The sequence below is a fragment of the Eucalyptus grandis genome, chromosome 10 (genome assembly GCF_016545825.1).
Source record: "Eucalyptus grandis isolate ANBG69807.140 chromosome 10, ASM1654582v1, whole genome shotgun sequence".
In the NCBI taxonomy this organism is placed as follows: Eukaryota; Viridiplantae; Streptophyta; class Magnoliopsida; order Myrtales; family Myrtaceae; genus Eucalyptus; species Eucalyptus grandis.
The window spans coordinates 2,254,981-2,282,712 of record NC_052621.1 but is presented as its reverse complement, the minus strand read 5'-3'; the positions used below and the strand labels follow the sequence as shown (position 1 = coordinate 2,282,712).

The 27,732-nt window shown below is 39.3% G+C and overlaps 2 protein-coding genes across 2 annotated transcripts; one reads left to right on the top strand and one right to left on the bottom strand.

The window, feature by feature from the left end:
- The first annotated feature begins 2,776 nt into the window (after window positions 1–2,776).
- Window positions 2,777–3,950, top strand: LOC104421045 (LOB domain-containing protein 12). Its single transcript, XM_010032871.3, has 2 exons — window positions 2,777–3,120; window positions 3,528–3,950. Exons 1-2 carry the CDS (start codon window positions 2,965–2,967, stop codon window positions 3,894–3,896), a joined length of 525 nt encoding a protein of 174 aa, XP_010031173.1. The 5' UTR covers window positions 2,777–2,964; the 3' UTR covers window positions 3,897–3,950.
- A 15,451-nt stretch (window positions 3,951–19,401) lies between these two features.
- LOC104421044 (cytosolic endo-beta-N-acetylglucosaminidase 1) lies at window positions 19,402–26,979 on the bottom strand. The gene is given in 12 exon segments (XM_010032870.3): window positions 19,402–20,025; window positions 20,028–20,466; window positions 20,667–20,802; window positions 21,433–21,488; window positions 22,414–22,494; window positions 22,854–22,935; window positions 23,198–23,310; window positions 24,194–24,301; window positions 24,392–24,503; window positions 24,585–24,694; window positions 25,234–25,371; window positions 26,086–26,979. Coding segments are annotated over 12 exon segments (2,133 nt in total). The 5' UTR covers window positions 26,575–26,979; the 3' UTR covers window positions 19,402–19,756.
- Window positions 26,980–27,732: the final 753 nt, after the last annotated feature.

Here is a 27,732-nt window from a genome sequence, read left to right as displayed (position 1 = left end):
ACGATATCACCTTAATTATTCGAAAGATGCCACAGTCTCAACACGGGTTGATTTGGTTTTGTTTAGATGAGAGTGTTTCACAAGAAAAGGAGATTGATTAAGAGAGCTACTACATAGTTAGGTTGATTTGGACAAACACACGCCCAAGTCCCAAGATGCTGTTTCCTCTTGCAAGACTACAAGACAAGCTTGGAGTCATGTGAAAGACCATAAATCCCCAGGGTTTCCAGCTAGGTCTGGGGGGTTTTGTAAGATGCAGCTGTTAACCTTTAAAAAAAAAAAAGAAAGAATTTTGAAGAAAAAAGAAGAAGTGAGTATGACATTTTCGTTGTTTTGAATACTATATTTCAAATGTTCTCAAAACATCCTGTCAGGTCTAATCAATGCCTTAATCAGTTTCTTTTCTTGGTATCTATCAAGACATTATAATTTGGCTAGAAAAGCATTATCTTAATTAAGTGGCTGGTTGTAGATTGAAGCTTTTGTATCACTTGCCCACTACTTAAACTCAACTGTGTCAATGGTTTGGATTTCTCAATTGTGTCAACGGTTCAGATTTCCTAAAAATCCGAACCAAATTAAACTATTAGAATGTGGGTTTAGGTATTTGCCACTTGGAATTTCAATCCCCCAAATATCCAAATCGAAGTCCGACATAAATGGCATCAGAGCAAGATTCAGAACTCTTCATGCATATTAAGTCCCATCCACTTGCACTATGGTCATCATCACCAACTAATCATACAACTTGTGCAATATCGGGATCCAATCTTTGACAAACCCTTTGACAACAGCACGAGCTATCATCTCCTGAATTATAAATGCTAATCTTGCTAAGAAAAAAAGTTAATATCAATATCTAATTGAATATCCACAGGTGTGTATTATTTAGCCAAAGGTAAGGAAAGGGATGAAAAAAAAATCCAGCATATTCGAAAAATGCGCCAAAAGCCTTTGTATTGTAAATTTCGATTAGGATTGAGTCATGAAATCTTTAAGAGCCGGTTAGCAAGCTTGTGTTTGTGCACTGCTATATTGTCCCTAGACTTCTTTTATAACATTATTCATTTCCGTTTTGTTTCTTAACCCTAGGCCCGATTTAGCTTGTTCTATAGTTTTCGAAGGCCTCATTTATATATAAACATCTATTTATTTGTCCGTTAGAGAACGCTGTTTCAATCCATGGTTGGCAAAATTCTAGATAAACATTTAGAAATTCCTTTTTTGTGGAATCCAATGATTGAAACTCCTCATCTTGATGGGTTTAGTATCCATTTTCGAGAAATTAACTAAGTAGGAACGATCTAGAGCTTCTAATACTTTGAGTGTACTTGATTTAGGTAAAATTTCATAATAAAAAAAATTATTTTCTGAAAAATTATTTTTCAGGAAAATATTTTCTCCTTTTTAAGGTTAGAGAATTTGTTTTCTTGATTTTAAATTTGTATACTTTCTTTAACTGTAAATAATTTTTGCAAAATGAAATACAAGAAAGTCCAAAAAATTAAATCGTAATTTTGTTTTTTTCACTCAGACAAACATGCCCTTCGATCCGATAGAAGATGCCCGACGGAAGAATTGAGGAGAGGGACGTGGAAACCACGGGACAAAATAGGAGCCAAAACAAAAAGACGAGAAAACGAAACAAAAGGAGCAAAAAAAGAAAAAAAAAGAAAAAGAAGTAAAAAAATAAAAAATAAATAAGACCAACCAATCACAGCTCTCGCTAGCCGAGGCATCAGTCAAAGGTAGCCGTTCACGGGCGACACGTGTCGGGGTAGCCTCCGGAGGGAGGCCGAACTTGCGCCGGGAGCCACTTCCCAGTTCAGACTCTTTTCCTCAAACTCGAAGTCGAGTTTTTTCTCCTCCTTTTTTTTTTTTTTTTTTTTACTATTCTCTTTCTTTCCCTAACAAGACAAGATCATTCCTAATAAATTAAAATTATCTGGGACAGCGGCTATTTGCGACGATGTTCCCCGGCCGAGGAAGATCGTAGGCGACGGCTTAGGTTTGTCTTTTGGCGTAGCCATGCGGCCGCGTTCAAGCCTATGATGTTTTGTCACAAGACCTTTTTCTTCCAATCCTCCCAAGAGCCAAATTTTCCTTCTACATTTTCCAGTCTTTTTTCCGTCATCACTCCACAAGAAATGATAGATGTCACACGGAAGAGTTGGGTTGGGGGAGAGAGGTATTATAACTAGGTATAAATGTATCGAGTTTGGTAATTTCTTGTAAATTTTCCGATGATTTCGAGAAGATTAAAACAGTTGGGAGCAGCGATACGAAAGTTAATTCATTCTATGTGTATATAAGCATGAGAGCCGAATATGGATGTATCGAGTTGAGTAATTTCCTGTGAATCTGACGGCGATTTCAAAAAGGTTTAAAAAGTTGAGGGGTTGTGAAGGGAAAGAGAACAAGGGCACGCGAGATCAAGATGCTGCAAAAGTTGATTCATCCTATGTGTATTAGATCTATCATAATTGAGAATGGAAACATCGAGCTGAGTAATGTTATTTTGGATCTTCTGGTGGTTTCAAGGAGGTCTAAAGAAAGAATGGCATTATTATGGTACTCTCGAGTCCGACCTCACTTCGTGCATAAAATATAATAATGATGTCATGTGCACCACAAGCAGTCATTCACTCACATCATTTTCAACATCAACCTGTGGAAGTTTAGGCTCTCCCACATGCAATCTTTTCGGCCTCGGGCATTTCTTTTCTCTATAAATGTATGTCGCTCTTCCTCTGCCTTCTTCCCGAATTAACAAAGACCGTGTGTGTCAACGCGTGTGCCTCTTCTAAGCAAAGAGGCAGATCTCTCCACACACCACTAGCTCGCTCCCTTCCATCTTCAGGAGCAACAACTACTCTCCAAGATCTGTCTGTCTGCCTGCCTACCTATCCATCTTCTTCTTCTTCTTCTTCGAAAATAGAAGAGATAAGGAAACAGAGGAAAAAAATGGGCGGGCACTCGCCGTGCGCGTCGTGCAAGTTGCTGAGGCGCCGGTGCGCGAAGGACTGCATCTTCGCTCCTTACTTCCCTTCCGACGACCCCCACAAGTTCGCCATCGTTCACAAGGTCTTTGGTGCTAGCAACATTAGCAAGATGTTGCAGGTCTCTCTCTTTCTCTCTCTCGCTCTCTCATCATCTTGTTGCACTTTGCTCTCTAGGAGCACGAGTTCTTTAGCTTTTGCCGTGAGTTTCATGACATGACAACGAACAATTATGCAGCTACAGAATAGTATTTGCCATAGACATCTAGGGACATGTGCTGCTGTCAGAAACAGTAGGACTACAAAAAGCTTCGAAATTTGTCAGGGTGGAAAGTCTCCTTTTCTGTAACTAACACTTGACAACATGCAACTATCGACATGCCCCTTTCTGTTTTGGGCCGGTGATGAAAAATGAGCAGGCGTTGACAGCTTGACATGACCTCGAACGAACCTTAACTTGTCTCGGATCAATTCTTGCGTTATGTAACGAAGATTTCCGTTTTGATCCGTCGTGACAAAAAAAAGCAGGAGCTTCCGGTTTGTCAGAGAGCCGACGCGGTGAGCAGCCTGGTGTATGAAGCGAGCGCGAGGGTCCGGGACCCGGTCTACGGGTGCGTGGGCGCCATCTCCTACTTGCAGAACCAGGTGTCCCAGCTGCAGACGCAGCTCGCGGTGGCCCAAGCGGAGATCATGTGCTTCCAAATGCAGCAAGACTCGGCGGTGATGCAGCTCCCGCGCATGATGGACGTCCCCGATGACGACAGGTCGTCGTCGCCGTTCCTCCTACCGAACAACCTCACCCACTTCCTTAACTTGTCCCCCGCCTCTTCAGGCAATGTAACCCACGACCACCCTCTCAAGAGAGAGAGCATTCTCGGGCATGACGTGGTGTCTTAGCATATGATATATCGAGATATAATATGAAGAAGTGTATCTTTACTTGATCTTCTCACTAACTAGTCTGTGGTCAACTGTTCATACGCATAATTACCAGCAGGATCCACAGCTGATATTAAACGGTGCAGCTGTCCTTTTCACATTCCACTTACGTTACTCGATGTTGACAAATTTACGAAATTACCGCGATGAAAGGGGGGAGAAAGTTCAGAGCACAACTTTCACTAACTTTGTTGTCCATGAAACAAGCGAAATCAAGGGCAGAGGTGTGTCAACGATATAGCATGTGAGAAGAAAGCAAGCAAGCAATTAGACAGATCCTAAAATATAAGAGCCTCTCAATGTTGATACCTAAATTCTCGCGAGCGCCATTGATGTCGCTCAAGCACGAGATCCGACAAAAAATCCGGACGGAGGGGACATCGTTGTTGACACCTAAATTTTGAAGAGAGAGGTCGCGATAGTCGTCTTCAATGTTAAGTAGGCCTTCACAGAAAAGAGGGGATGGGACGCCGGTTCAGTCACACGGGGCCAGTTGGCGTGTCAAGTACTTGTTTCTTTTAATATAATATAATTATAAAAAATCAGAAAAATCCCAAAATGATTTACATTTTCCAAAAAATCAGAAAAAAGCGCCTAAAAGATGGTTTTGATTCCCCACAAATGCATGGAAAAGGGGGTCGCAACACTCAGTAACTAGTTTTTGTCTAGCATACTAACATAAACACATGGATAATTTTCGAATAGTGCACCGATGGTGTAAAAATCGAGGCTACATGAGCGGCCTTTAGGCACCGATGCGTGTGTCGGTGTGTTTATTCCATTAATAGGTGAGAATTTCCAATTTCACGGCTGCTTATATAAAGATTGTTTTATACGGGCGGTCTACCTTATATAAATTGGTAAAAGCATAAAACAAATTTCTGAAGTCAAGTACTAAAAGTACGTAAATAAATAACCATAGTGTTTGTACGGTCTGTCTATATGTGCATATGCAATTCGACGCGTGTGAATAGCGGCAAATGGTTCGGTGGTGGTTTCAGAGCAAATCGTAGTCTATGTGGGTGGTGGTTGGGAAAATTTATTTATGAAGTTATTATTCAGAGCTGATCTTAGTGTACCCAAGTAAACTGAATAGTCCAAAAATATTTGGTACACGATGTCGACGCATGCATAGAAGAAGCCCTTGGTGTTTGGAGACTGCAGAGAATTTAGCTGAAAATTTCAGGGTAAGAAGTTCTTTTTATGAGTGCAAACTGCCATAAAACTTGTGATTTCGAAGGATTAAGTAGTGTGTTTCCATAAATTTATGGGGGTCTTTATGCATAAATACCTTCCTTGTGGGTTACAATTTACGAAATTACAAAACTTGACCTCACTAATCAAAGAGGCCTAAATCTATTGTATGATGGTCAAATGTAGTCTTAAACATTTCAAGTATATCAATGTGGTTTTTACAATTAATTTCAATTGAAAATCATTAATGTGGTAATCTAGTCAGCATTAATACCATCTATTCTATGTAATGTAACATGTATTAACATAAGTAATCTTTCTATTTTTTTTTTCCTTTTTTTGCTTTTCCTTTTGCCGTTAGCCAGTCTCGGCAATGGCTGGTGACTGACCATAAGCAACAAGGGCTAGCCTTGTTGGATTTTGTGAGGCAGCCCTCAATAGCCACCTCTTGGCCAAATTTGGCAAGGGCGAGGGCTGTCCTCACTAGCCATCACCTATGGCTGGTCATTGGTCATAATTAAAAGGAAAAGAAAAGCCAAGAAAAGAAAGGAAATAAAGGGAAAATTAAGAAAATAATTCAAAAATTATCCACGTTAGTGTCGGTCATATCATGTTAGACAACCGACGGCAATGTTAGAGATTGGCAAATTTTCCAAATGTTTACAATTATATTATCGCAATTGAAATGTTAATGACTGAATTGTTTGTTGTATAATAAGTTTAGGACTTTTTGGATGATTATCTCCAAATCCAATCTCGTAGCATGACGATTGTTTCTCATTACGTGCAATCAGTCAAGGACGAAAATGATTTCGAAATCCATAATTGCAATTAAGAAGAGGCTAAGCTAATGAACGTGCCACCACAAAGAGGAAGGGAAAATGTGTAGATTATCCATGAGGAGACATTGGTGGTGCTATTCTATCTCTGATAATGAAAGTCCTCCTCCACTCCGCGACCCACAAAGTCGAGCGAAGGAAAGGAGATGGTGCGATCTCCCCATTCGAGCAAATTAGGAAAGGCCCCTACATCCATCAGTCTCCATTAAATATAAATAGCAAAGATAGAGGATGGATTCGAGACTGGAACTGTCAATATCGGAGAGACAAGAAATTGGTGCCATGTCTCCACCACTCGAGCAAAAGCTTCGAAGTACGCATCGTCGAGAAAGGCCCCTACTTCCATGAATCCCGCCCGGGAGTAAAAATGGCAAGGAGATGATGTATTCAGGACTCGAACTGTCAATTCCCGAAAGACAAAGAAGATGGCCCCTACCCCCGCTCTCCCCTCTTATCTCCACAAAAGCGAGCTAAGTAAATACAAAATCCTTAGGTGGGGTCCCGAGAAAAGTAGGGTTTTGACATTGTCAAACTAAAAACTCATAGTCCATAAAGAAAAACAATGAGAAAAACTATTTAGGTATTAACTAGATTATATATCGCTAAACCCAACCATTAACGATGTGAACCCGGATACCGACGTGTCACCGTCCGAACTAACATAGCTTTGTTACTCATATTAAGTCTTGAGAGATAAATATATTGGATTGATGTGTTATTCGTTTAAAATGTGGTCACTAAATATTTAATAAATTGGCGATACTGATATCTTATTTGGCATTTTATATTATGAAAATTAAAATTTCACATTCCTCCTTATTAACAATTCTTAAGCAAGCTAGAAGTTTTTCCTAGCTCGTTTTTCTAGCTTCATAGTGAACAAGATTTGCAAATCATTTGAATTGTAGGGAACTTTCGAGGAAAAGGCAGGGACATTTTTCTATGTCACAAGTCAACATGCAGATCCCGACATCTTCTTCTAGCTATACTTTATTCACGTGGGAGGCAGTGGAAGAAAGTGCTCAGTTGATGTAGTACAAACAAAGAAGCAAAATTCATTATTTTTTCTTAAAGAATTCGTTGTGATGATCCTTTTCATCGTCCGTCGCCCGATGCTGTTCTGCGTCGGTACCTAAGTAGATTAGTTTTAGGTCACAGAAAATTACAAGAAGAAGAGATTAGATATTCCGACTCAAAGATTCCAGATTAGCTTTTTGTCTAGTGTGGAAGCATTTGTAAGTCAACATAGGAGAGCCATTCATGTTTCTACCATCATCTCAAACAAATCAAGCTCCTTTCATATCAGGGTTCCCATCTATAAATCAAGCTAGTGGAGATATGAACTTTCAAGACCCGGCTCGTGGATGTAATCTTGATATATCATTTATCGTAGCAGGTCTAACTTTCGTGAAGATGTTCATTATTTACTGAGTCGATTGCTGATCAAAGATCATAAGTTAAATTTTCACATGTAGAAGATTCTCCACAGGCGGGTCAGCTAGATAGATTGGAAGATATTTTTGATAGCTGATTTCATGGATTAGAAACAATATTATGAAAGGAAACTCGGGATTCATACAATGAACATCAATTCAAGCTTCACTGCTTATACAAATGTGTGAATACACATTCGTTCTTGAGAGCTCAAACTTGCAATTATTATTTGAACATTTATTTGTAGATCTTCTATGAATACCCGTTACTCTTTTGTATGCACTTGGGAGAGTGAGAGAAACACAAGAGTTATCATCATACGTGTTTGCAGAAGTAGTTTGTTCAGCAAACACATTGAATTGTGATTTCACCTAACGTGCTTGACAAAGGGATCTGTAAATGAGCTATGGGGCCAATCGTGGCGTGAGAACTCTAGCATCGTTGTGGGGGCATCGGCAGAAAGAAATGGTTAATCCTGCTGTGGGGGCAACGGCATAGGAACTAGTATTGCAGAAGCTGAATTGCAGGAGAAACAGGTTCTTGCAGGAGAGCAATTTGTCGTACTGGTTGATGCCAGTAGATAAAGCCTGATTGGACTGCAAGAGCTAGAAGAGTGGAATAAGTGGAGGGAAAGCCGAATCACAATAAATCCTATCTTGATATCTTTTGTACGTATCTCTTCTGTTAATCGCATTTATTTGGTTAAAGATTGTTGCTTTCATCGTTGTGCTTCCACAGCTGTGCCGAAAATTCAAAATCTACAACTTGTAAAAGTTTCGAAATCTGTACCTGCGCGAAAAGAATTTGAAAAATCACACTTGGTTTTGTGTCAACCAATTCGCCCCCTATTGGTTGCTATATTCAGAACTATGGTAAATAGTTCACATGAAAGCTGATCACCTAAAACTAGTTAGTAATGTGGCTGAAAAAATATTTGTAAGTCACACCAATGAATTTGATACTTTCACATAATAGTCAGTACATTTAATTTGTTGGTAAGAAATGTAAATAAAAACTAATTAGTAAATGATAAGAGAAGCCTTTTTTGGTCAAAGATAAGAGAGACATTTATTTTCAATAATCAAATAAACATTGATAACTAACTTAAATAAGAGTTGGTAAATTGCGAAATTTGTCGATAACTTAATCGGAAAAAAAAATGGGTAATCACTTTAATTGAGATTGATAATTTAAAGAGTTGCTAAATTTAAAATGTTGGCAAGTAAGACAAAAAAAGTGGTAACTCAAATAAAAAAGATGGTAAATTAGAGATGATACAAAAAGAAATTGCTACAATTCCACACATACATGCTTTGAGAGACGCATTCCTGATAAGGCAGGGCAATATTCCTAAATGAGATTTGCTAATTCAAAATTAATTTTCAAATTAATAAGAGAAAATGAATAAGGTTACCAATGAAAAATCATATGACCGCTAACTTTTTTTGATCAATGGTTTCTATTTCTGATAAACTGCTCTAGAAATTTACCACCATGTATAAAAAGTATATGTTATTTTTAGAAAAGGAACAGTAGAATCCTCCTATTGGATGGGTGAAATATTATGTGCATGACCATGTGCAAAGCAACTTTCGATCTACTCCATTGGAAAATGTCAGCTTATCATGGACTTATTTATCAGCATTATGTACGTACGCTTTTTGAATTTTGACCCAAACATCTGGACAAGCCAAGACATTGGAGTTGCATTATTATATCAGCAAGCCGAGCACAATGGTGAGAGATTAGAGAGCAGTCGAAGAACCCTAGGATTTCAAATGCAGACAATGTTACTAGTCTTCCAAAGTACAGGAAAAACACAGAGGATGAGATCATAAGACGTTTCAAAAGAGAGATGGTGGTGTTCGAGTGATTTGACAACAAGAGAACGGGTGGTGAGAAACGAAATACTTAGTTTGAATCAAGACACAGTGCAGCATCCACTATCCATTTAATTAGATGTTGGTGAAACATATATGGTTAAAATGTCAGCATGTCAAAAGAAATTATTAAGGCAATAATCATTCCACTTTAAAATATCAACGTGTTAGAGAAAAGTCAGAACAGAGAAATTGAAAGCAGAACGTTCTGTCGCTATTACGTGCAGCCATGGTTAAAAAACAGAAAAGTATTGCATGGGTTGGTAAAAGATGTTTGACCGGTGTCAAAACTCCAAAGTGCGACCTGGGATCAGTGCCTGTTTGCATCTCCCATGGAAACCCCGAAAACGATCATTGCTTCTATGCTTAAAGCCGGTTGGAGAACCCTAGGTAAATGATCAATAGGACATTCTACCATCTCAAATCATCTGTTCAGTCATTGGGTTAGCCTAATATATCGTCAATGGTGGAATAATCATCTTAATAATCTCAAGTCGTCGTTTCCCTTATTGGGGTTAGCTACGGTTGTATGTTGACATGCCAAAGGTAATCTCAGTAGCTTGTTTTCAAGTTCACGTGCTCATATTGACGTGACCAATTTCATCTCTTATACATGGAATTGTGAGGAAGTGATTGGGGAGGTTAAGCAAGTGTCAAAGGGAGTTGAAAATAGGTGACAAAGGGAGAAGTCGTCATATGGAAAGTCGCACAAGAAGACAAAAAACATGCATCCTTTTTTCAGCAATCAACCTCGATGTTGGTTCTTTATTGACATGGGATATGTCTTTCTTTTTCTTTATAATATCTCTAGCTCTTGAGTGCTCGAGGTCGAATGTAATATACTTCCAAAGGAAATCTTGGTTTCTTTTAATTATGTATAATGTGTCTACTTCACTTTATTTTATTTGTTCCCCCTTCTTGTCGTTCCTCCTTTTTCCTTCTTTCTCGAGTCATTTTAATATGAATCTTCGTGTCCACATTCACTTTTATTGCCCTAACAAAGTGTTGATATACTTATTTAAATGAAGCCCGTGATCTTACTCGGCTTCATTTAACGAATGCAGCTTTTGAACAACCTTTTGAATCATATTGAGCGATTCACTTATTATGGCCGCCTGCTTAACGTTTGGAAAAAAAATGATTGCCTAATTTAACGACATAATTTCGAAGTCCCGATCGTTGATTCTTCTAGACCGCTCCTTTTCCTACAGTTAATACTTACTCATCGATGTTGTCACCATTATGCAATATCAACATCGCAAGTGAAAATGCACACTATATGGGATTTGTCCCATCCGGCAGACTCAAAAACATGTGTTGACATATACCGTGATGTCCTACTTAAATGATTTAATAGTATTATAACACAATAATTGTAGTAATTTCAAAAGATAATGACACAGATAATCTTTGAATTTCGACTCAATGTGTGATGTTAGTTCTCGAACTTTTAATCGGTTCATTGTAATATCTAGACTTTTAGTATATGTTCAATGTAATTGTTGGGAATGTCGGATTCCCAAAAATCGGATTCGACACTAAATCGAACCCCTAAAACGAATGCGGAAGACGAAGCCCGGGAAATTCACATGTATCACCGATCCTAAAGCACACCACGGAATCGAGCGTACATTGCTAGCCACAGATTAAACACCAACGCCGATAAGAGGAAGAGAAACCAATACAGTTCGATCCGATGACATCGATTGGCCTTGGAGGGAAGATGGTGTCGCCGTTTGTGCACTTTTTCTTTTGGAGGGAGAGAGGGAGAGGAACGTACGTTCGTTATGCCAACAGGTGTGTTCTCCCTCTCTTTCCTCCCTTATATACATCACCTCCAAAATAGAAACTTACCCCTTCATCGTATCCCTCCATCCATGGGCCCTAATATTATGGGCCGGGCTTTTAGGCCCAATATGGGCGGACGAGCCTTAAGCCCATCACATAAAACCATCATCTCCCACTCGCACATGGTGGACCGAATATGATTCTCTTTACCTCTCTTCAACATTCATACCGGTGAATAATCCGTGCGACCAGCATACTTTGAGAGCTCGTTGCCATACATCTATTAGGAATATACAGCAGCTCATAATGGGCATCACACTCTGAGTAAATTTAGTATGCAATACCCTAGATCGATCGATCACATTTATATCTCTCTTGATCTCTTTTAAACAATGATATATATATTGTATTCACAATTATGATTATCCCAAAGACAGTCATAATTGGTTAACCAGTGAATACAAAACTATAATGTGATTCTCCAAATTCGATCTTCCTCTTCCCTTCAAACTCTCAATTTCAGTTCAGCTTGCTTTTCTAGAAATGTCCCATTAGATCGAATCAACTCATGACCATTAGCAACATCCTAAGATAGCAAACACTAAATAGAAATCTTGAGAATAAGTAAGAGTCATGAGGGGACTAAAAATTGAGGAACTCTTTTCCTCAAGAGTCTCACACGATACAAAAGTTGAGATCAAAACTTTTGCCACTCTTATTGGTCGTTTCATGCATACGTAGTATGAAATACGTATTACAGTATTAACTCATTTCCCATGGAGTGTATGTCTACACATTCAATACCGTACATATGATAGTTCAGATATACCCAATGTCTAACTTGAGTTCACGTATCTACTCTTTCACAAAATTCATTAGAATTCACATCTGGCATCATAGACAGATAAAGTAAAATATGTAGGTTATTTTACTTTCGGACATAGTAAGTATTATGTCATCATCTTAACACTCAATTAATGCGACATACGTATTTTAAGCTTGAGCTCTCGATTATCACTTAGATAATAAGCTTAAAAACAGTCTCATATCTATTTATCACATAGTAAATATATGCGATTACCCGTGTGAGTGGGCTAATCTTATATCTGTCCGACATACTTTCTCAACTTAAAGTAATGCACTGAGCATTAATGCAACACTCAATTAATGCGACATACATATTTTAAGCTTGAGTTCTCGATTATCACCTAGATAATAAGCTTAAAAACAGTCTCATATCTATTTATCACATAGTAAATATATGCGATTACCCGTGTGAGTGGGCTAATCTTATATTTGTTCGACATACTTTCTCAACTTAAAGTAATGCACTGAGCATTAAGATGCATAAAGATCAAACAAAGATTCATAGGCATTAATGATGAAAAAAACATAAATTCATCAGATGTGAACACTTCAGGGAAATTAAAATCCAGTACATCAGACTCTACGGAATCCTAGAGATTTCATATGGCCACAAAACACGTTTCTAGGTATTGGTTTTGTCATAGGATCTGCTACCATTCTATGCATATATATGTACTGTAAGTTCACATCCTTTCGTGCAACCATATTTTTGACAAAGTTATACTCGGTATCTATTTGTTTGGTTTTGGTGTACGCTGTAGCTGCTTGGCTATCACAGTTAACCAACAATGAATCTGCAGCACTTCTAATAACACCTAAATGATCAAATAATCTCTTAAGCCAAACATCTTTTTATATTGCTGCTGATAATGCCACGAACTCAGTTTCCATCGTGGACAAGGCTATACACTTTTGTTTCTTACTGCTCCAACATATTGTGCCATTATTCAGTAAGAAAAACAAATCTAGAGGTAGATTTTCTTTCATCTAAATCTCCTCCTTAATCAGCATCAGAATAGCCTTAGAGTCGCAGATCATTTCCTTAATAACTCAGCGTATAATCAGCAGTCCCTTTAGATACCTCGGTATTCTCTTAACGGCCTTCCAATGTGCTGGACACAGGTTGGATTGGTATTTACTCACCATTCTAATTGCAAAACATATGTGGTCTTGTACACATCATAGCGTACATCAAGCTCCCAACAGCACTAGCATAAGGAACATGTTTCATTTGTTCATTCTCTTGTGGAGTCCTTGGACACAGTCTATGGCTCAATCATTCACCTTTTGCAATAGGAGTGTCTATGGATTTACAATCCCATATCATTCATCTCAAAGTTAGAAGACAACCAACTCTTGATAGTATTAACAAACTCCATATTGCTTTCGGCAATTAGTATACCATCAACATATAATGATATGATCACAAGTTGATCTTTAGATCTTTTGATATATACACAATGATCCTCATCTATCATTGTAAAATCATATGCCATTATGGCATTATGAAAACGTATATACCATTGCCTTTGACGACTGCTTAAGGCCATATATCGATCTCAAAAGTCGACATACATTTTCTTCTTGGCATTCTTTAATAAAACCACCAGGTTGTTCCATATATATTTCTTCCTCTAATTCTCCATTGATGAAAGCAGTCTTTACATCCATTTGATGTAACTCAAGATCCATACTAGCCACTATTACCAGAATAATGCGAATCGAGGTAAATCTCACTACAGGAGAAAATGTATCTTCATAATCAATTCATTCCTGTTGATTATACCCCTTCACCACAAGGTGAGCCTTATGCCTTTCTATCGAGTCATCAGATTTTCGCTTTATTTTGAGAATCCACTTGTTCCCAATAGCTTTGCGTCATTTTGAAAGATCAACCAGTTCCAAACTTGGTTTGACTTCATTGACTTCATTTCCTCTTTCATTGCATAAATCCATTTTTCCTTACTAGGGCAATTTAGAGCATCATTAATATTTCTTGGCTCATCCTCATCTTGTGGAGCAATCATAGAAGTTTCTCCTTCAATGTCAAAACGTCGACAGGGAATACTTTGGCGACTTGTTCGCCATATGGGAGATTGTACACTTAGCACATCATTCCCCATTATGCTCTTATTTGGATTAGATAATGATGATGTTTTCTCATCGTGTGGTTGTAATTGAGAATGAGTTGAATTCAATTCATCACTTCTTATATTACTCCCACTTGGACGAACTCCACTAATATCATTATCTTGATCCAAGGTTTCAAATAGGGAGTAATCTTTCCCTATTTTGCCATTCTTAGAAAATTCATCCACTAAGAATGTGACATCCCGTGATTTAAATTCAGTTATACTCCCACTTTCCTGCTCACCTATGAACACATGCTCTTTCGAGTGTTCGGAGTATTTCATTAAAATACTCTTCTTTCTTTTAGGACCCAATTTCCCAAACTTGTGAGAGGACTCATGAGTATAGGCAGCACAGACCCATGGCTTAAGAAAACTTAAGTCCGGTTTTCTACCTGTCCATAACTCATATGGAGTGGAAGTAACTAATTTGGAAGGTACCCGGTTAAGTATATAAGCAGCAGTTAACAACGCATCACTCCAAAAAGTGATATGTAAGTTAACATGCGCCATCATGGATCTAACCATTTCCAGTAGGGTTCTGTTTCTTCTCTCTGCAACACCATTTTGTTGAGAAGTATATGGAATAGACAACTGTTTTTCTATTCCTTTTTCACCACATAATTTTCTGAACTCATCAGATAAATATTTTCGACCTCGATCGGATCTTAATATTTTTATTTTCTTGTCTAATTGATTTTCTACCAGGTTCATAAACCCTTTGAAAAAACTTAATGCTTCAGATTTATGAGAAATCAAATAGACATATTCGAATCAAGTATAATCATCTATAAAAGTGATGAAATAAACAACCCCATGCATTCCTTTCACTTTCATTGCACCACAAACGTCAGAATGGATTAAATGCAGAGGAAATTCAGCTCTTTTACATTTTTCAAATGGTTTCCTTATCGTTTTCCCTACTAGGCATTGCTCATATATGGGCAAATCGACTTTTTCAATGTTGCCCAACAAGCCCTTTTTGGCAAGTCTATTCATAAGTTATTGGCCAATATGACCAACTCTAGCATGCCATACATTCACATCATTATCATATGAATTAGGAGATGTGAGAAGGGAATAACAAACATTTGCATTAACATAGTCAATATCTAATACAATGAAACCATCCAGAAAATAACCACAAGTATAGTAATTTGTATTCAAATACAAATCTACACATTTATTATGGAAGTTCATATTAAAATCAAGCTTAACCAACACCAAAACAAACACTTAATTTCGACGAATCTCCGGAGCATATAGAGCATCATGTAGGAACAAGGTCCGTCCACCACGCATGTTCAATTGGTAGGTGCCAATCCCTTTAACTTCATCTCTGGAGTTATATCCCACATAGTTCCATTTAGTTTCAGTTGGTATCGTCGTAATTCCACGAATGATCCTCTATCCTTCGCTACATGGTCTGTCGCTCTTGAATCTACATCCACAAAGGATTGGATTCAGCCAATAATGCAGAACTTGACACATAAGCAAAGTTCTCAAATGTTCAAGAGGTGTTTACCTTTTTCGGCTCACAACAGTTGCGAGCATAGTGACCTTTCTTGTCACAATTGTAACACCTCACATTTGACATTTTCTTCACTTGAGGACGTTTTCCTCTCTTATGTTGGTTAACTCTTGATTTCTTGCAATAAAGACTTGATCCTTTGCATTCCCACATATTGAACGAATCAATACGCTTGCGCTTAGAGCTCAAAGCCCTTTCTGAGCTAGAACCTGAATTGCAAATATCTATTTTGGCTCAAATGACATTATGCGGTCCTCTACTAGCTCAAGGTGGCGCACGGTATCCTCAAGATCTTCCATAACATGGTCAAGAGCTTCTAGTGCTTCTTGTTTTTCCAGCATATATTGAATCTCCATATTCAATATTTCACAATTGTTGCTATTCATATCAGCAATTACGTTCTTAGTTGTTGAAACCATTGATTTGAACACATCAGACATATTTGCACGAATAATTAATGCCTATTATTTATGCATCCACTTTGCACAGACCCATCATATCAATGAATAATTTTAAGTAAGGTTTCAGAATCAAAAGGTCACTATGTTTCCAATCATCCTCCAAAAATCCTAACTTAAAATTATTATTTGTCTTATGTAAAATAAATTCTATGAAGTTACAAAAAACTTCTATGAACTACCCACATCAGTCAACAATAACAGAAAGCAAATAATTTGACATCCAATAGAATAATAATGCTTTTACATAATACAATTATCCATTACACTAAGTAATATACACAGAGGAAAATATCAACATAGAAAAAGATATTTACATCCAAAAACATCTCAAACTAATCTAAGAAATAAATAGGGAATGTCTCTTCTAATCTATTAGTCAAAATATCTGAGAAATTTGAAGGCACATTTGCCAACCATAAAAAAACTTTTGGAGAGCTTTCACGTCGCCTCCAAGGCGCATTAACTCTGCGCCATATGGCGATCAATCTAAGGGTTAAAGTTTTGGTTAACTCAATCCTATAGTACTCTCTTACAAAAGCTACCACTAGCCTCCTATAACCCGAGACCACGTTGACTCCCATAGCCGATCTAACACTGTTTTCCATTCAGGTGGAAGAGTGTTCATCATAGCCGGCACCTTCTCAAAATCCGGTATAAGATAACCATTCCAGATGATTTCCTGTATCATCTTATTGACCCTGACCACGTGTGATACTAAATCACTATCATGCCACCGATAATCAGCTAACTCTTTCATCAGCCTTTTAAGTCTTGCTCTTCCTTCGTCCATTCTTGGGAATGCAGGTATTCGTGCATAACGCATCATAGTTCCTGCAACAAATGCAAAACAAAAAAAACTGGATCACTTGTAATCCACAATAAACAAAATGGAAAATACATAATTTTCCATGATTCATGCAACAAATGCAGAATAAAAAATGGATTACCTCTAACCCACACAGACATAATTAAAAAGAAACAATTTTTTTTGGTCAATGGTCAACGGTCGTCGGTCAATGGTCAACGGTGGTCAACATGTCAACGGGTCGACGGGTCGGATTGACGGGCGGCGGGTCGGACTGGTTGGCCTGGTCGGGCCGGGTCGAACGAACCGACCGGCACGTGCCCCGTGTGCGTGCGCGGGCTGACATCATGCAGACGTCAGTCGGCGCATGCGCGGCACGTGCCAGGCTTCCGCGCATGTCGGGTCGGGTTGGGTTGCTGGTTGGTGACCGGCCGACCAACGGTCGTCGGCGATGATGTCATCGATGACGTCATCCCAGCGGTTACCGACTGTTGGGTGACGTCACGGTGACGTCAGCATGCGTCGGTTCGTCGACCGGCGCGTGCCGGTTTGCCGGCCAACCGCGTCGCGCATGTGCCGGTTCGCCACCGGCGCGTGTGGTGCACGTGTTGGTCGAGCCAGCGCTTCAGGCGCGTGGCGCCCACGCGCAGCGGCCTTTGGCCGCTCATGTGGGCGCGTGCGGCGTTTCCCGGCGGCGGTCGACCCGTCGACGGACTCATCTCGACGAGCTCTTTCACCCTATGCCTTCAAAAATCGATTTTGACTTACAGAAACTCGAAAAAGTGGATGAATAGTGTTCGAGTCTTGGGATTTTTCGCCCCGATCGGTTTCGGCCGAATAATTCCGCGAAAAATCAATCAAAAATCATGAAAGGGGTCGGGAAAACATGAACTAGGGCTCTGATACCAATGTTGGGAATGTCGGATTCCCAAAAACCGGATGCGACACTAAATCGAACCCCTAAAACGAATGCGGAAGATGAAACCCGGGAAATTCATATGTATCACCGATCCTAAAGCACACCACGGAATCGAGCGTACATTGTTAGCCACAAATTAAACACCAACACCAATAAGAGGAAGAGAAATCGATACAGTTCGATCTGATGACGTCGATTGGCCTTGGAGGGAAGATGGCGTCGCCGTTTGTGCACTTTTTCTTTTGGAGGGAGAGAGGGAGAGGAACGTACGTTCGTTATGCCAACAGGTGCGTTCTCCCTCTCTTTCCTCCCTTATATACGTCACCTCCAAAATAGAAACGTACCCCTTCATCGTATCCCTCCATCCATGGGCCATAATATTATGGGCCGGGCTTTTAGGCCCAACATGGGCGGACGGGCTTTAAGCCCATCACATAAAACCATCAGTAATAAATGAATTTTATGAAAATTTGTAATGTTGTTGTTCCATTAATTTAAGATTAAGGATAATAGTGAACATTTTCATATAATTTATGAACTAAATTGAATATATACTAAAAGTTTAGATGCCACATTAAATAAATTAAAAGTTCAGAGATGACGTCGCACATTGTACTAAAGTTTATTAATTACATCGAACATATTAAAAGTATAAGGACCACATTGCATATTAGGTCAAAATTCAGAAATTATTTGTGTCATTTTCCCTAATTCCAAAATAAGGAGTTCGATTATAAGAGTGCCAAGGCATATGATTAGTCACGTGATTCAAAACCAACCGGGACAAATGATCGGAGAAGGAAAACCTAAATCATTGATTTGAGTTGAATGGCAAGTCCATCTTCCCTTCTTCTTTGACAACAACTCTACTCTGAATCTTCATCGTGAGGCCACACAAGAGGGTCAAGTACAAGCCCCCGACAGGCAGACGCCTCAGTTCGAAGTCCAAAAGGACATGCCAGATTCCGCTTGGGCCATCGATAAGGACATGATCATGTTACCATCTTTGATTTTGTGCCATTTACTTGTTAAGGGTATGGAACGGATCGAAGCATAAGTAAGATGAAAAGTCGACACTGATATCCGTAACTGCGGCTGCCATTGCTTTTTAGCACATGGATTAACCATATCTTTTGTCCCTTGTACGAAATATTTGACCCCACCCCACTTTAAATTCATCTTCTGCCGTCGCCTCTAATTTGGTTTGCCATATCACAATTCGTTTCTCGGCATCGAAATTTGCAAGCTAAGAATAATGAGAGTATTATGAAATAGCATTAGTACAAACCATAAGTCAAAAACTAGAGGAAACAAACAAATCATATGTCAAATCGAAAGACTAAAAACAGAAAGCGTTTGAGATAATTTAATATATGTGGACTATGGAGTTAGAGTAAGGTAGACAGAACATAAAAATATGTGGACTACGATGTCTTTCTCATTTGTCCAACTCTCGAGATAATTTAATAAGAATTGCTGATTTTCTTGAATCATTACCTTCTAAGTACCATTAGCATTATGACTATGGCATGAAGCACGTTTTGTGCCTGGGACATGGCGGAGAAAGCTTAGCACTTCCTAAATTCTATGGTGAACATAATGTCGACCCGATCAAATAAAGTCGGAAAACAGTAGATATTGCACTCCCATTTTCTCTTATGGTGGATTGTTCACATTGCCGGTATCAATTATACTTCAAGAGCTCAGTGTATCATCCGAACTATATCGTTCTTATTGGTAATGAACATACAATTTGATACGACACATCGTTAAGCGAGTCACCATGACGCTCGAAAGCGTATCCGACACGGACATAAGAGACATAGAATTCATATATTTCTTCGTCTCACAAACGGTTGATTTGCAGTCATCGGACGGCTGAGATCGATGGTATTGAATCAAATCGTTCCTTCCCGCAACGAAAGAGGAGATCTAGAATGTATTCCCAGTCCGATGGAGGCGGAAACAGCCTCAACACTCAAGAGTAAAAGATGGAGACTCGTCCAGCTTCTGACAAGCCCCGTCGACCCCGCATACTTGGATGACGAATTTGAGACTCACGACACTCGGCGGCACAACATGGTCGGACACATAGAAGGATCTCACTTGTGCTACTCCCAGGTATTTCCGCGCACCCTCCGACGCAACTCGGTCCGGGCCTGTACCTTCCATTTTGGTTATTTCCTGTACATACACAATATAACTGAAGTATGGAGAATTACCATCTCTCCATTTCCAGAAATCTTGAGACTGACGGTCTTTGAACCCTGAGACTTAGAGGTCCACTTGATATCTTGACCCTCGACTAGCCACGAGCTTGAGGGCGGAAGGAACGAGCTATGCTTCTCAGTCTCGATGGTAATGTGACCGAGAACTGCATAAAACTCCGCTGATTGGTCATCTGATCCAGACGTCATACTCAATGGCCTGTAGCATAAAGCGCGGATTCCTTTCAAGGTGTATCCTTCCATCAATATGCTACTCTCTAGTATGACCCATCCCGGGGAGCTCTCTAGCTTCGTAACCTGATGTGGCATAATCACTTTACTGAATCTACTGATGAACTGACTCATCGTATGTAAAGCATCTCCGTGAGATGCGAGAAGTACAGTGTTCTTCTCATTCTTTTCTGAGGAAAATTCCAGGGAAAGGCCCACAAGGGAACTGCCCTTCGATTTTACCTGTAAAAAGCAGAAACGATTGTAACATGTAGAGAACCTTGCTAACACTATTAGTTGCTTCAGGCCCTAAAAGATCTGAGTGGTTTTAGCATTTCAGTAACAATCACTGTCAATATCACAACGTTATCTGGACCTCCTTTCGGGGATGAAAGCTGCAAACTTCTCCAAGCAATAGAATTTTGACAAGAGGGATGGCTTACTGAGTAAGTGAAGTAGATTGGCAAATTTCCTAAAGGAAGCTCTGCCTCAAAAAGCCTGGTTGTGAAATCAGCATTGCCTTTGAGAGTTCCTTTAAATGTGATATTCCCTCCTCTGCTGAATGATGCTTCCTTAAGACTTAACATTTGCACAATATGTTCGATTAATATATAATATACTGAAAATCTAACTATAGTAAGATTGAAGACCTGACATCGACAGATAGCAAGAAAGGGAAACGGCAGAAAGATCTTTGATTATTGTTTTAAGAGATCAGCTCTTTGTATTCATCCAATCACTTCTTTGAAGGTCATGATCCTCTTATATTATTCTACTGGATGTCTGCTTTCTGCAATTTAATGCTTTAGGATGACAAAGTAACGACTAATGTGTGAAATAGACGTGACTAAAAAGACTTAGAAAGAGGAAAAATAATGAGAAAGAAGAACGATACATGGAATGTCCCAAGCTTGCATACATGTGGATTTCGAGTTGTTTTCACATACCAGATCTCATCCTCGATTTCAGCCCGGACATCATAACAATTCAATACCCAGACCCTCTTTTGCCCGATATTCATCTATTTTGATCAATAAATGAAGCCTTAACTGCATATGTAAACTAGTGATTTCCTATACAAAGAGCATCTTGCAAAGTTAAAAACCCCCTACTGTAAGTGCACATCCATCATTTGCCCTACCCTTGCATTCAAAGCAATTAACCATGCAGAAAGTATCGGCAAATTTTTGTTAGACCATTGGAACTTACTTCACACTGACATCAATGGGACTGACGCTACCATCTCCATGGAACTCAAGAAAAGGCTGCCAAATATCAATCACATGAATGAACATGAGAAGAAAGAAAGCACAAGTTGAATTCAGTATATACAGTACCTACAGTGGAAAGAGTAGAATCAATATCCAGTTCAGACTCAGATCATTAGCAATAGATGAATTCCAATTTTCTGGTTGTCACTGAAATCTTGGGGTCGAGCCTATGTTCATTTATAGAAACATTATAGCTCACAAGTTGAATTAATCAACTTCACAGCTATTTTCTAATTCATCTCCTGACTCCAAGACAATAATATGAAATTGCTCTGGCATGCATTAGTCAAGCCATTAGGACAGATGCATGAGTCAATGCCGAGAGCTTGTATCAAGCATGTTCAGCATACCAGTGGATATTCCAATTGCAAAGGAGTTATTGCACTTTTTCAGCCAGGCAGTGAGACTGAGACATCAGTGGTGATACCCATGTCCTAAAATTTTTCATAAGGCCATCAAACTTTGACCAAACTTCTGTGGACCTGTGATGCAACTGGGTAATGGAGGTTTTCTTGCTGCTTTTCATGTGATGTAACTTGTTTAGGCATTTTAGCCTAGTGGCCACAACACCATTTATACTGATTCCACTATGCCATGAAAAGGACAATTAACTAAACCTATGATGAACAAGGTAGTAGAATTCAGAAAGAATTTCAGGATCCAGATATTTCAGCTTTTTGAATATGTGTCATCCTTATGATGTTACAGTCTCAACTGTCTTGCTTATTGCTGCCTCAATCCAATCTTGACATAACTTGTAATACCGATTAATAACTGATTAGCATACCAATTAAAGCACTTAGAAGTTAAGTAATCAAAGATCTCGCTGTTCTCCATGCGATAAGAACGGAGCTATTTCTAGTTTCACATGAAAGAGAATTCATGTATTTCAAAACTTCTCCTGAAATCATAGGAGTACCTGAAAACTTTGGCAAGATATGTTACACCAAGGTGCCTCAGATATCTGATTCCCATCAACAGAGTAATGATAGCCACGACCCTGCATCATTTAGAAGCAGAGAAAACTTTTTTAGAAAAATAAATCACCTATAAAACCCAGGATCCTGCTGCATGCTGGTATGTTGTATCATTGAGTGTGCCTCAACTTTGATTATACTAGAAGGAAAGTGAAAACAAGACAGCATCTTTTCTAGAACCCACTATAATCAAATGACTTATAATGATCCGGAGTTGAAGAAAGAGCAGGAAAAAAAGTACCCTTTTGTACAAATAAATTATTAACATCGGAAAACTATTACTAGATTCCACACAGAATTCTATTTGACATTGCAAAATGAGATTTGCGTAGTAGCAACAAGCATATGTATAGACTAGAAATGAGTCAAATGTAGTCAGAACCTGATCAAAATTGGAGTGAAAAGGTAGTGATTTTGGATATCTTTGCAGTACTCCCCATGAGTTTTCAACAAGACTCCACCAACTGCCAATTGCAAAGTGTGACAAAGAGAAGGAAAGAAATGACAATGAAACTTGTCGTATAATTCGTAGATCTTGTGCATTGTTATTCATATCATGCAAAATTCAACCTATGGTTAGAAGCTTCCAATCTATGATGTAGATACATTTGCACATGAACTGGGAGAGAACTTAGCATCTAAAGCTGTAATTGACAAACTAATGCACTTTAAGCTTGATGCAAGTTTATAAGGGATTAGAAGAAAATTATGAAGGAGAAAGCATACCGATTTTGAGCAGTCTCAAAATTAGGTGGCTGCTTAGTCTCATAGACCCATCCTGGAGCAAATATAGCTGCTGAAACCTCGTCCTTCTTCAGCACATCTAGTGCAACACTTGCCTATGAAAGCAAACGAGTCTTAAGTAGTAGAATGCTTCCAGAGTTGATGGTTACAAGACATGCAAAGAGATCATATTCCTTCTCCCCCTCAGCCAAATAATAATAATAATAATACCTGAAATTATCCAGTATAAATCAGAATATGATCTAACCTTCTTTGAATGACAAGCTAATGTATTGCTACAGTATTCAGAATGCATCTGGTATTTCGAAGGATTTAAAGGTTGAGCTCATAAAAGACAAGAAAATGCCCATGAGGTAACTGAAGAATCAAGGACTAGAAGAAACAAAACGGTTTTGACAAGACTAAGGTCCCTGACATTCCACAACTATAAGTTCAAGTATCCTAAGCTGAATGTCATAAACATTTTTAATTTGCCATGCTCATGATAGCAGTGAGAATGCAGTAGGGGTCTAAATAGGAAGTGAGAGATGCTATAGAAGGCTGCGTCAGCATCATGTATTCCATTTGAATACCATGATGATGCTCGTTTTCTGCTCTTCAAAGATTACCTACTTAATACCGTCCAGAGTTTTTCTCTTCTAGCATTACTTGATCTCCTTTGGTCCTTTTGAATTGCTTGATCTGTTAATTCATCCTTTTAGAAAAATCATGTGGCCAGGAGGCCTTAAAATTTTGTAGCTTGTTTCTGCTACATGGACTAGTTCCTTCTCCACGATCAGTTAGAATATCAGATTAAAGGGAAACTTATGATTTTCAGGGGAGATCAACTACTTATTTAAAGCTTAAAATCCTCAAAGTAATTACAGAATTCAACAGAAAATGTTCTGCCTTATAAGCTAAAAAACAGTAAGCATCGAAAAAAGCTACGGCACAATGAGGAAAGAGCAATGTGTATAGAGAGACTAATATCTTACACACCTTCCATTGCCCACCGCCATAAGTGTTCCTTCCAAATACATCAATGCCCATGTAAACATCATATTTCCTATCACCTGCAACAGCAGCTGAAAGCCTTGGATAGCTTTCCTGCATAATGCATAAGAGAATTTCGATACAACTAAAGTCAAGACGAAAACGATGCATAGTTCATAGTTAAAAGAAAGGAATGAGGTGTACCTGCCATGTGTAATTTACAAAAATGCCATCGCAAAGATCAAAGAAAGGTTTATTGTAGTTGTTCAGTTGATCTTGCCAGCTAAGATTGCCCTCGATGGTTACACTGTCATACCTGCATAAAAACAAGAAATATCCTTTTTACAGATATAAAAAGGAGTATAAGGTAAGCCAAAAGGGGATTTCTGAAACTGACCAAATAACTAAAGATCCAGGCACTTTGGAGTGCATTGTCTCGGTCAAATGCCTGACAAATTCTAGCAAATGGGGGATTTGTTCTAATTTCAACTTGACCTCCATGTTGATCTGTAAACAAAGGATAACTTAGTCAGCTTCGTAAAGGAAAGGCCATTCTTGGCCCTCTACCAGAAGTAAGTAGGTACAATAACACTCAATTATCCCTCGCTTTCTTGTTGACATGATATGATATCTCTTAAAAGGCATAGTTCCCTAAAAAAAGTCTACAGACAAGTCCTGTCTGCATAGCGGAATCCCTGGCAGTATATTTATAAGAAAGTGGAGATTTATTGTTCTAATTTCATTTATTCTGCTCCGATCTCCTCAAACACGAAACTCCACACACACACACACACACACACACACACACACACAAACACACACACACGCAATCACTGAAACACAATCGGTGCAGATTAAAGCCAAGATTTTGTGCTCCCACAGTGAGATTTCATGATTCTATCAAATTCACATGCCTTAACCATATAGGTTAGCTGAATGCCATGGCACCATCATCCAACCTTCCCTGTACGAGACTCCAGTACATAAAAAACTGGCAAAGAAAGATATATTTGGTCTTAGACATACTTTTTCTATGGGCAACATACCAGCCATCCATCAAACCCCAATGCAACCGCAAGTTCTGCCAAACGCTCTGCATACATCTGAGCAGAATCCTGTGTTGAAAGCAGCTTGTCGCAAGTACGTTGGCCCTCTTCCCATTCTGCAATGAATGTTCCCAAGACCTAATGACATTGATAAAAAATTTGTAAAGTGTGAGTGAAATTACAATCACCTTACTCAACACATAGACTGTAAGAAAGTATATACACTTATCAAAAACACCATAAGCAGGTTTCCCACTTACCTACTTCTTTACCCCCAACCAGCTATGTCAAGGCAAGAAAAGGAAAATCTACATCAACACAAGTATCGGTTTTGAATAGATTTTTGTGAGTGTGGCGATAAACTAGATAGCACAATCATCATTTATAAAAGCCTCCTCATGGAAAAAGGAAAACCAAATGCCATCGGATTCATCAATGGAAGAGCCTAGATATAAAAGCAGAAGACTCAGGAGGGGCAGAGTCTTCCTATTCTCACTAGACACAAAATGAAAAACTGAACAGTAGAAGTTAGTTAGATTGGATATTCACTCATGCACTTCTGCGAAGCGTTCCATATCTTGAAACTTTGCCCTTTATGGGCCTCATACAACAAAGCACTTAGAAAAACAGATGGGTCCAACTCTTTGCAAATCGCAATCAATCATTTACCCGAACTTACTAAAGACACCGAAACAGGCAGCTCTTTTCAACCTCATCACGATCTCATTCCCCAAAAGCAACGCAAAGCATTAACTTTCCGGGACCCCCGACAGAAAGAAAGGTTAATCCATCAAAAGGGAAAATCAAAACCATGTTCTCAACATCAGCAGCAGTTCAACGAAGTATCATTACCTGAACGCCATGTCTGTGGGCAGCATTAGTCCAACAAGGAGGAGGCAGAGTGACGAGATTATGAGAGAAGTAGACGAAGACATCCATAAGGTACCAATGCCATATTGCGTAAGCATCTGGGTTGTCCCCGCCTTGTACCCACTTGTCATCCACATACCCACCTTTCATATCATGGCAAACCAGGATCCTGGGCCTGTTGGGCAAACCCCCATGCCCTGTCTCTAGAGAGACAGAGGCGGTGTTAAAAGGGTAGTGAAAAGATTCGAAGTAGGACCGAGATTCGAGCTCTTCAAGGGTCTTGATCGGGTAGGAAATAGGGGTCGCCGGCAAGACCGGGTCGATTGGATCAGGGTCCTGCGCCGTGGACTGTGGCTCTTCTTGTACTTGGTGGTTCTTGAGGTTTTCTGACATGGTGAGAGAGCGAGCAAAGATCTTGATTCTTCGCACGGCGGTGCTGAGGAAGTGGAGCAAGAACTGGAGAGGGAACATAGGAAAGTGGTGGTCTTTGCTGATGGCCGTTTGGATCTTTTTTAAGGATTGACTAAGAAAACCGTTTGCAGGGGGGAGGGGCAACGACTTTGACTTCACCCACTCCCATAACGCGCAAGGGGGTCGTGGCTCTGTCCCTCTCACGTTCGAATGAAACCGCACGGGCGCCCATCCGTCTCTGCTTTTCCTTTCCTTTCCCTCAAATTTTGCGTTCCCCACCTGTAATTTCCTGCTCTTCCATCAGTCACGGCCTTCAACTTCTTCGATCAGAGGAGGACAGTTTCCGCGATGTACGAGTCGCGAAGCTTGCTTTGTCGTTTCAGTTTGTAAATCACGCATCGTCAAAATTTGATGAGATGGTACACATATCGGTGCCCTCACGCCAAAGACTTCAGTGCCCTCAAAGTGAAAATGAGTTTTGTATTTGTAGATGAAAACGGAGATATTTTCGGTCGGAACGGTGGAATTACAAACCAAAGAGAAAATGAGCTTATGTGCACTTATAATTCAGCCTTAAGTCACATCATGGGTCGCGACCTTCATTTATTATGTCCAAGCTAATTTCACAGGATGAAGCCATTGAACAAAAACTATAGCAGTGTCAAGGCATGTTTTAGGCTTTGTTTGGGAAGCTTGGGTGAGCAAAACGGGAGTCGAAAATACTCAAAAAATTATATTTTCCCTCAATCTCCCCTCTTACAAAAATACAAAAATGAGAAACCATTTATATTTATTGGTGTCAAAATAGAATATAAAGACTGCCACGAAAACTGGTACAATATCATGTCATATGGTGTCATGGGCCATCTTCCATGGCTATAGAGGGATTCATCGACGATTTTGAAGCAGCCAACATAATACCTCCCCTTTCAATTCCACAATTCAAATTTCTGCTATACTTCAGGAGCTGAGATATTTATGATAATTTGATGATATGATGATATGACGACAGTCTAAGTAATTCAACCATGAAATTCCTTTTCGGGAATTCTTCGCAGAGAAACCGCAAGAGAAAAGGGTTCGGACGTGGTTCTTTCCTTTGTCAGGACATGATTTTTAGTCAGGACTTGGTGCTTTCCTTCTTCCATAACATGAAGCAACGCCAACAAGACAACTTCAGCTGAATAGAGGAAGGACAACCATGGTCAAGGTGTATAT